Source organism: Diorhabda sublineata, chromosome 8, assembly GCF_026230105.1.
Source record: "Diorhabda sublineata isolate icDioSubl1.1 chromosome 8, icDioSubl1.1, whole genome shotgun sequence".
In the NCBI taxonomy this organism is placed as follows: Eukaryota; Metazoa; Arthropoda; class Insecta; order Coleoptera; family Chrysomelidae; genus Diorhabda; species Diorhabda sublineata.
The window spans coordinates 6,532,772-6,543,983 of NC_079481.1; the positions used below are offsets into that span (position 1 = coordinate 6,532,772).

The 11,212-nt window shown below is 33.4% G+C and overlaps 2 protein-coding genes across 2 annotated transcripts; both read left to right on the forward strand.

The window, feature by feature from the left end:
* Positions 1-1,233: 1,233 nt before the first annotated feature.
* LOC130448444 (uncharacterized) lies at positions 1,234-4,458 on the forward strand. The gene is made up of 2 exons (XM_056785828.1): positions 1,234-1,784; positions 3,015-4,458. The coding sequence occupies exons 1-2, from the start codon at positions 1,280-1,282 to the stop codon at positions 3,935-3,937; spliced, it is 1,428 nt and encodes a 475-aa protein (XP_056641806.1). The 5' UTR covers positions 1,234-1,279; the 3' UTR covers positions 3,938-4,458.
* A 3,004-nt stretch (positions 4,459-7,462) lies between these two features.
* Positions 7,463-10,913, forward strand: LOC130447446 (uncharacterized). Its single transcript, XM_056784259.1, has 2 exons — positions 7,463-8,047; positions 9,841-10,913. Exons 1-2 carry the CDS (start codon positions 7,552-7,554, stop codon positions 10,845-10,847), a joined length of 1,503 nt encoding a protein of 500 aa, XP_056640237.1. The 5' UTR covers positions 7,463-7,551; the 3' UTR covers positions 10,848-10,913.
* Positions 10,914-11,212: the final 299 nt, after the last annotated feature.

Genomic DNA, 11,212 nt, shown 5'->3' on the forward strand with positions numbered 1-11,212 from the left:
CGACCTACTGAAGTTAATGATGATCAAATCAAAGTTATACTAGAAGACGTTCCGAAAAGGCTACAACAATAAAAAAAACACTTAAAATGTCTTGAGCTAGTTAAGTAGATTGATATTTGATACAAAGAATCAACATTTACGATATGTACCTTAGTTGGTGATGGAGATTGTGAAGTAACATAGTTAGAAAACGATCATGGAGCAAACACGATGAGCCAGAACAAATTATTGATGAAACTGGATGAAGCAATCAAAGAAAAACGTCCATAATTGTCAAGGTTTACAGTTCCACCATAAAAACGCAAGGCCTCTCATATCTTTGGCAACTCGTGGGAAACTATTGGACCCCCATACAGACCTGATCTGGCACCATCTGATCACCATTTATTTCGAAGGTTGCAGAGTTCGTCGAATGGTCAAACATTCACAAATGACTTTTTTGCTGATAAGCATCAGAAATTTTATGAGCGCAGAATCTTGAAGCTGCGAGGAAAATTGCAAAAAGTCTTTGAGCGAAATTGAAAATATATAATTGATTAAAAACTATTCTTTGTTAAAAAAAGTGTTTTATTTCGATACAATTGCCAAAGAACAAACCCAAGCAATTGGAAATTACCTTCTTTTCCTCATTGATCATTATTCAAAGTCCAGCAATCTTGGATGTTGCTTAGAGAACAATCTGGTTTTCCAAATTTCCATGATTTTTGCGTTTATGGGATAGTGGAAACCAAGCAGATCACTGGACTTTCCAAGGAAGCTTGAAGATGTTGAAAGCAATGTCATGTAAGATACTTTGGAGATGTCTCAATAAGTTCTTTCTTATACCAAATACTTACTTGAAGCTTGAATTACAGAAATAATTAGTAAAGCCTCATCTAAGAGATGGAAAATGCTACAAATGTCTCATGAGTTTCCAAGTCCCCAATCACTATTCATCATAACCAAAACGGATGATGATTTAGTTTAGTTTCATAATGAATGTAGACTACTATTGGTCGCTTTATGGAGAGCTTCCCACAAGTGAAGATAGTTATAAAACGTGATAATTGAATGGAGATTATATTCTGAATAAGCATACAAGAATTATGAAAAAAAAACCGTTTTTATTGCAAACTTATGTTATTATTATCACTTTGGTGTTGATAAACAATCCAAATAAAAGTTAAATCAAGTCGACAACATTCGAAACTATTTTTAAAATGACCCTGCGATTTGGCATCTAAAAATATTTTCAGTAACCGCTTTATTCGTAACCCGACCAGCTGTTTAGTGTTCAGTGATGTCTCCCAGAACTTTAGTAACGTCCCTGAAACTTCTCTGCCTGAAAATTATCTCAAACAAACTTATCTACGCCCTCTCCGACGACGAGGGAAAGAACTACGAAATAGTCTCTAATTACTTAACACCGACCACTTTCGAAGTTCTGCAGGATTTGCTAAAAATAATTCTCGATTCCGTGAATTTGGATGCAAGTATTCGGTTCAGTTGTATCGAAATATTACTCAGGGAGGATGTTAGAAAATTGGATACGGGGATGTTTCCCCAATTCTACTACGACAAAATTCTCAGAGTGATTACTGAACGTGGACAGGGTTTGCAGCATCTCAATTTGAAGGGCGTTTGGGTGAGGGATTTTCCGGATTTATTAAGTCAACTTGTGAGAAGTTTGAAAGGTTTGAAGAGTTTGTTTATCCCCCATATGGCGAATGACGATGTCATTGAAGCAATATTGACGTTGGAACATTTGAGGGTATTAGACATTAGTGGGGAAGCTTGTTTTACAGGTAAAATAGATTATTTTAATACCAAATTTATTCATCGCTCGTGGGTTTTGTAATTTACAAGCATTATGAAACTAAATCAGACAAAAATGTTGTTAAAAACAATCACAATCCATTCAAAATGGTACGAAAATAAAAAACAAAATTTGTAAATTTTAACAACTGGTCTCAAACAACATTTCACTTCAATTCATACTTCTTTCATCGGTTAAACCATATTTTACATGATTTTCTGTTCTCAGAATATCATCATTGTCACGAAATCGTCCACGAAATAGAGCGTGAAGCCAATACTGTTTCGGCGGATACGATGATTTTCTGAAAAGCTATTCAACTGTTTGTATATAAATCATTTATAGTTTTTTCAGAGTATCAATTCAAGGAAAATATTTGTTTATTCGCTTTCCAGAATTAGAAATATCGGGAAACTCTTTTTTTTTATAAATAGTTGCTAGTTTATCAGCGGTAAATAATTTGATACCATCCCGAATAAATCGAGATAGAAAAGTGAACGGTGTGTTAAAATAAATTAATACATTACGAATTAGACAAAGGTTTAGTAATAAGTGTTAGTATATAGTTTAGTAAATAGTGTCTAGTTTAGTATAGCTACAATATAAATTAAGTAAGTGAGAAGAAAAATCAAATATTACATTGGTGCTAGAAGTGAAGTGAAGGCTTCGATCCAGAAACATTTCTGATTGAAAACGAATCTTCCACCTCAATCCCATCAATTTCTCACATCTTTCCGCTAAAAAGGACGGGAAGAATTTGATTTTGAATAACAATATTTCTGTCGATATGGATGAGAAGATTTTGACCGTCGAAAATAAAATGATAGTGATGGACTTGAAAATATCTGACAGAAGACATTCCAGCAGAAAAAAAAAGAAGATTGAACATATGAAATCATACAATCAAGCACAATTCAAGACAGAAGACATTGATAGTTTTGCCCCAACGTGTGATGGTAAAACGTCTTGGACCAGTTACGTTGAACATTGAGGAAGCTGCTTGAGTAAATCATTGGTCCTCTTGGAGAAACTGATGACTTCAATCAGCTGAAGATTGATCACGATCATCTATAATACGTGTATCAATCTACTAATAACTATAAATTATCTTGGAATAAGTTTTTACATGGTGTTCATAAACGTTTTATTCACAATAATGAATTGATCCTTTTTATTTAGGTAATAATAATCAATTTAGAAGTGTTTTTTTATATTTCAGGCGATGGTGTGAAGCATCTTAGAAGCAACACGTTGCAGATGTTGAGCATAGGTTATTTTGGAAAGTTGAATATCTGCGAAACCGAAGAAAATAGCGGAATCCAATTGATCTCGCACTTATTAAAAAATTTACCAAATCTAATATCACTAAGAACGTATTCTTATACCGGCAGAGCAGTCTCATTACTTCACAGCGAATTCCCCGATTACAAAACTAACTTAAAGTATCTTCACGACACCGGAACTTCCAAAGGCATAATGGAGAGCATGTTAAATTTGTGTCCCGACTTGGAAAACTTACATTTGGACGGAGCCGAGTGTGGTGTCCTCGAAAAACTAGGGAAATTAAGGAAACTCAATACTTTGAAACTAACTAAATGCGACGTAGTTGAATTTCTGACGTTTCTCAGACAGTCCGGATCTCAATTGCACACCCTTAAATTAAATCATAATAAAAATACGTCTCTTGATCTTTCGGAAATTTGTCTTTTAGCTCCCAATTTACAAACTTTAGAGTGCTATCATATGAAACTAACTCATACTAATTTAGACACGTATTTCATGTCTTTAGTGAATGTGGAATTCTCTTATTGTGAAGTGTCTGATGATGTTATTAGATTTGTTTTCACAAATTCGCCGTTTCTTAGAAAGATTTCAGTTGGTTCGGTTATAAAGATGACTGATGGTGATATGTTCAGATTATGCGCTGAATGCGATCTAATCAACTTAGAAGAACTGTGGTTTTCTTGTGCAATGTGGCTGACCTCTACCACCGTGGAATTATTAATGGGACATTGTCCTAAATTGAAAGTTATAGGGCACATGGACGGATGGGATGTTTCACAAGAAGATATCGAGTATTTAAGAGCTGTAGTTATTTGTACAAATACCGATTTGACTTTATTTCCAGCAAATGATTTGTAGCTATTTCTGCTCAAATTGTTTGAGGATCAGAAAGCTACGAGATGTATGTTGATGACCCAGCAAGGACCCAGAAAGATCCATTGATCTAGACCACTACGACCTACTAGGATCACTATTTAAATTTTCATAAATTCATAATTGGATGTGGCTTTATTGTTCTCCATGGAGGTACCTCCAAAACACGTGCTATGAACGCATCAATCGCTTCTTCAGGTGTAGAAAACCGACCTCGAAATGTATTTTTAATCTATGGGAAAACGGAAAAATCATTGGGTGTCAAATAAGGACTATACGGTGGCGGAAAAATCGATTCAATGTTTTGATTTTGACTGTTTAATAACGTCTGCTGTTGGATTAATCCACGTCGAAAGTCATAGAACTGACAACACGTTCTTAGTACGTATAAAAATTAAATAGCAGCATTCGTATTTCGAAAAAAGAACTAATTTCCAAACTATATTTTCCTGTTAAGTGTATGAGTATTATTTCATTGTTATTACAATTTATTACAATGTTTAAAACTTTTTTATGATACCTTCAACTTCTCTAATTCTCTAACTAGGATCTATCTCAGTCTAAAGTCGTTGAATTTGATTCAAAATAATTATTCTTCATAGATTCATACTTTCTATTAGAAAGTACGTGATATTTATAAAACAAACAAATATTATATAAGAATAGAAAACTTTGGAATCAATTTTCATCGCATTAGACTTGTAAGCATCTTCAAATGAACATTTCTCAGCCCTCATTGACACTGAACAAAATAAATCGGATTCTGGAGTCAACTCCACCACATTGTGAAGAAGTTTTACCATTCAATGCTTTCCCTCAACCCCTTGAGTGGGGTCAATTAAATAGCAGGTTTGATGAAGAAGGGGTTGTGGATCTGAATCTATTACACGACAATAGAGAGAACATTGAAAGAAAAAGTGATTGGGAAAGGTCTACAGGGGTTGATGTAGATGAAGATTATCATGGAAAGATCTATGTAGAATCTCCAGAGTATCACACGTGGGAAGGTATAAAATGGAGTTGATAATTCATGGGAGCTAGAGCTATCTCGTATTCTTAGCTTTCTGGTAGGATTGAGCAGCCTTAGTGTGTTAGCAAGAATCTTGATAGATATTTTGGATTGCAGTGGTAGCACAGTCAATCATATACACTACCGGTCAAAAATATTTGCCCATCCAATAATTCTCTTAAGCAAAGGTGTCATACAAACTAAAAATAGTGTGAATTAGTTATTTGCTGTTTATGATTGTAGTTTAGTCCTAGTTAACCCTGTGAGACATAAGAACGTGCTGTAATTTATAGGAATTATTTTCTTTATCGAAAATTCAGACTTATAAGTTTGAAAATTAGTAAAACCAAGGAATTATCAGTGCACCTCGTACATACAAAGTCTTCTTAGTCTAGGCAAAAGTATTGGTTTAGGGGTGATTTGGAGGAAAAGGGAGATCTGGTTAAAATTAAAGGAATTTGAAAGAAAGAAGGTTATAAAAAATAGGTTGTACGTTCTGGTGGAAAAAATTATCTTTTGGGAACAAAATGGACAGGAAATTCGAAAAGCAGTCTCTTACTTTCACTTTATATCTTTGAAATATTCTGAAAAGCGGATGATACCTAATAGACGACGATAGGATGTCAAAATTATATTCTTGACAACTGTTTTTTTTTTGATTTTTTTTGTTGTGTATCATGCAAACTAAAGGGTGAGCAAAAACTTTTGACGCTTATTATAATATTTAAATTACAAAATGAATTTTTAGATCGGCGTATATGATATTTTCCGTAAAAACAGAATATTTTAATTAACTTTGATAAATTAGACTTAAAAGAGGGAGACCTGATGAAAATATTCGAAAAAGATTCAAACGATAACTAATTACAAAACCAATTTGTCCCATAAGTCTGAAAAATGTGACGCGGGAGAACTTCGACAAGTTTTTGAAATATCGAACGCCGCCGGTCGATACGGTCGTTTAGAGACTTATTAGAAGGTCCGAAACTTCCTTTCTCCCAAACTTCCAGCAAAAACAACTTAAATAATTCAATGACTTATCGGTATTTCGAAAAAATCTCGAAAAGACTCGGAGAATTTAACAACGACCATTTCAATATTTATTATTAGCAATTTTTTTCAAACAAAGGTTGTTATAGAATTCATTCAAAAGTAAAATTAACGAAAGAACAATTAAAAATGTTAAGAATTCTTTTACATTTTATCGTCCTCAATTGGGAAACTAACTTCACCATCGTTTCCTACTCTATAATTCGTTTTTTTTACTTCTAGTCCATAATTTTTCACTTTTTCTATTTCTTTCATATTTTTTCTACACAATCCAATGGATCATCTCCCAACAGAAATTAAAATTAATGTTCACTCCTCGTATAAAATTCAAACGGACAAACAGTCCACTTGGACTCATCATCGTCACTGTTTACCAATGAAAACATCGAATCGTAAACATAAATGCATTTCTCTTGGCCGAATCTGTCGGAAGGCTTATGTTCACAATTTCTTTGATATATTCCTAATGGACAGTCTGCGATAAGCAGTGGCGTGGCTATGTGAGATTTATTTAATTCATAAATTTCTTTAAATAAATAGGAATATGGCGAATGAAGACAATGGAATCGCACAGTGTAATGAGAATAAAGACAGGTATAAATTTAATAATAAAGATTTAGATATACAAACACAACAAAGTATTTTAAATATATTCGATTGTTTGAAAAAGGAAAATATTCAGCAATCATAATAAGAATTGCTGAATCGGATGACAATAACCAAATCGTCAAGGATGGTTCGATGGGGACTATTTGCGTCAGATAAAAGACTATCGAAGTTCTAATAGACGAATGGGGTACAAAAAGGGCTCAGTTCACGTCTGTTAGCCTATTTAAACCAAACGCCCTTACAGGCAGATACATTCTACTCGTCTTTTTACGTTTTATAATTTAATATTCAGTTGTAGCAAGTTAACGAATTAATATATTTTTAAAAGTATTTATAAAAGTAATAAATTTATAAAATGAGGTATCTACGCCTATGGTAGATCGAACGAAATTGTCGGTGAGGGTTTTTATAATCTGCAATTGATATTGGAAGAGTTCTTATTATTTTCAAAGCAACTTTTGCTTGATTCCCTTTAAGAGTCTGAGAACTGGGAACCTTCCCTATAGTTCAAATTTCCCTTTGAACAGTATTACACCCAATTTTCGATCCGTACGACTTCTTGATGTTGAGTTTAGCTCTATTATTATCAAGTTAAAACATAATAAATCATTTCCCAGTTACAGGCGCTTTATTTCCGATTTTTTCATAAATCCTTGACTCTATATCTAGTAAATAGTTTCTTATATAAAAAATTGTAGTTCTTCACTCGTTTACATGAAATTATATCAGATTAAAAATTATGGAAATAGAAGTAAATAAGATCGATTATTCTGGCACTTTCGACGTATTGATTTTGGGTCAAGGACCATTACAAAATCGACGCTGATACATACTTCAACGCTAAATTTGTCTCCTAAAAATAACAATTGCTCTTTGAATCTAAATTAGAAATCAGTCACCTGCATACTATAGTCCGTATCAGTTCTATCGAATGTCTCCTAAAAAGTTAATTATATCGTTACAACAAAAGTGTTTGAAAATTGTTTACAACAAACTCTATTACGCAATAGACGACGAAGATCCGAACGCTTATTTGGCTATAAGAAAATGCCTGCCGAGAAATTCGTTACTAGATTTATTAAAAAGACTATCACACGCAGAAAATCTTGATAGATATACACGTTTCAATTGTCTCCAATTATTGTTACGAGAAGGATCTAGGGAATTGGATACAGGAATATTCCCTAGAATCTATTACGATAAAATTCTCAAAGTAATACTCGATCGAGGTCAGAGATTACAGCATTTAAATTTCAAAGGTGTTTGGATTAGAGATTTTCCCGATCTACTCAGTAAGGTTATAAGAAATTCTCCGGGTTTAAAAACCCTTATTATACCACAAATGGCTAATAATGAAGTATTAGAAGCTATAAGTACGTTGGAATATTTAACTGTTTTGGATATAAGTGGAGAAAGTTATTTTACAGGTAAGATATTTATCTAATATTGATATTAATAGATTCAAACTATCGTTTTCCAAATTATAAACACGTTCTGCTTAAACTGAAAATTAAAAAATAACAATACTAAACTAGAGAATCCATTTTCTTGTCATACATTTCTTCTAGTGGATTCTAAATGAACTACCTCGTACATTTACTGTTACCTATGGTCGATAGTCCTCGTTATGTACGTACCGTTAGACTATTAATTAATACAACAAGAAATTGAATGTTTGAAGTACGCGATGTGAAATAACTAATGTTTAAAAAGCAATTTTACGCGAGTTACGTACATTGTTATGTACACGTACATACAAAAACTAAAAAGACGTTTCATTTAATATCCCAACTATAGAGAAATGAAGAATAATTCGATAGAAACATTTATTTGTCAATTGTCAATGTCAAGTGTCAAGTTATATTTTAATAAAGATGGCAACAGTGAATTTTTTATAAAAAGAAATCTAAATCAAAACGACGTATGAAGAATAATAAGTGAAAAGGTCTAGGAAGTAAAAAATTAAAGAGATCCGATTATAATACTATATTTAATCTACAATATCTTACACAATTCATCTTATTAGTTCTTGTAATTTATATTATCGTCCATGCAACATTCAACAACTGTAGTTCATACTTACCAGCTGCGATGTCACCAACCCAGCTCACAAATAGTTGCTTACGATCAACGAAACGATTAAAGTTCTTGTCCTATTTGGTACGTGGGTAACATACCAATTTATGGTGAGATTTTGTGGGATTTGGTTTTCTTATTTCGGCAAATAAAATGTATTTACTGCTGCATACTAACCTGTAACTGTACTCCGAGCTGGGATCTCTACTTTACTCTTCAGGTTCAATGTCTCCCGGTCTAGGTTAGCCTGTTTGGTACGTATATATCATTGAAAAACCAGATATTGGTCATTGTAATAGATGCATCATTCGCTTCGTCCACCTCCTCATCGATCCTGCTCTTTTCGGCTTCTGTGCTAGTCTTCTTGGATACTTCTGCTTTCTTATGGCTCTTACTTGCCGTTGGTCCACACATTGAGGTTTGTTTAGCTACAAGACGAATCTACTCTCAGTAGCTCAGATAGTAACTTGGTAGTGTTTCTTGTTTCGGTTCAGTGCCAACGATATTCTATGATCCTGCATCCACTTGTTGACCACTCGCTTCACCTGAGCAGTTCCTACTGTCATTTTGATTTTGTGCTGTCCGTGGTGTTCTACACTAGAATTTGTTTCCTCAAGTAGCATCTGGTGGAATATATCTTCCAAAGTTAAGTAAAATTCAGCTGACGAGATGTCTGTTTGTTCTGTTTCAGCAGTAGGTTCTCATTGATGGATGTGATGCTTCTTTAACAAATTTATTTAGTTTCTTTCGGCTTATTTGAACTGGTGTCTTAGGAAAACTCACTCAGAATTCACATCTTACTTGAACTATATATATATATAACGGATTGTTTCTATAATTTGAAAATAGAATGGAAGAACCTCAGAGTGATAGCCCATGGTCATTAACTCAGTGGTGAAAGAAATGAATCCAAGCGCAGAGTTTAAGCATTCGAAACATCGATTGTTAGTTTTGTAGTTTTAAATTGCTTTCTATCTTCTAGAAGAGTACCACGATTGCCATAAAACTGTGATTTTTTGTTATAATTCCAATGGGGAAGTTGGGTAGAAACAATCCTTTAGACGATTTTTTAACTTGAGCTAGTTTTTTAATGATGAAACTCGTAAACGTTCGACATAATTATCATGAACGCAATTTTTTACAGTTAATGGAATAAAGAAATTGAACAATAAGACACTACAAGTCCTCGATCTTGGATACGCTGGAGACAGTTGCTTCTGTCAAGAAGACGAATTAGAAGAACCGGAATTAGAAGAAGAAGAAGGATCTGAAGACGAAGAAAACGAAGAGGAAGAATTAAACGAATTCGAAGACGGTACGGAAGAGAGAGATTTTCAATTGTTAGCAGAAATAATAGAAAATTTGCCAGCTTTGATATCATTAAAGACCTATTCCTTCACAGGTAATGCGATATCTGTACTAAAAGGAATGAATCCTAATTATAAAACTAATTTAAAATTCTTACATGATTCAAATACGTCAGTTGATATTATGGACAGCGTTGTTAGCTTATGTCCGGATTTGGAAGATATACATTTAGAAGAAGCCGAAAGTGATGTCCTAGAAGATTTATATAAATTGAGTAAATTGAATACTTTACAATTAACCAAATGCTACATCGATGAATTTTTATTCTCTCTAGATATATTTGGAGGACAGTTGCAAGTGTTGAAGCTGAACAATATGACAGATACTCATCTAGATTTATCTGATCTATGTATTTCAGCTCCCAATTTACACACGATCGAACTTTATCAAATGAAACTCGCTTTCACAAATAAAGATAATTATTTCGGCAATTTAAATAACATGGATTTCAGTTATTGCGAAACAACTAGTGATACTATGTTATCGGTTTTGCGGAATTCTCCTTCCCTGAAAGTATTTAGAGTTCTCGAGTGTTTAGTAAATTTATCGGATAAAGATATTTTTGATTTATGCTCTGAAAGGAAATTGGAGAGCTTGGAAAAATTATGGTTCTCGTCTGCCGGAACACTCACCGCTGCTAGCGTGGAGATGTTGATGGAAAGTTGTCCGAATTTAGTCCAAATTGGAGAGTTAGATGGATGGGACGTTACCAAAGAAGATATGGTAGATTTGAGAGCTGTTATCAAAGCTACCAATATTGATTTGAAAATTACTCCGAGGTAAAACGATAAAACACAATTTCTAATATTATTGTATATCTGTTTTACGAAATATATATATTTAAAGAATTATACAATATTTTGTTTTATCGATTCTAACAATAATAAACGATATAAAATGATAATTGAACCGGTGGAAATTCTTTTATATTTAAAATCACATAGCAAAAACTTCATCTGGATCTGTGGTTCCTAAACTTTTGAGACCACGATTGTGGACCCCCAACGTAAACCCCCGTCGGATCTCCAGTGGACCCCTGGTGGTTCACCTAAACCACATTAGTTATTACGGATTTTACTCCTTCTGTTAGAGTCTCGATAATATATTTCTATAAGAAGATGCTGGTAAATTAATTAATGATTGAAAAT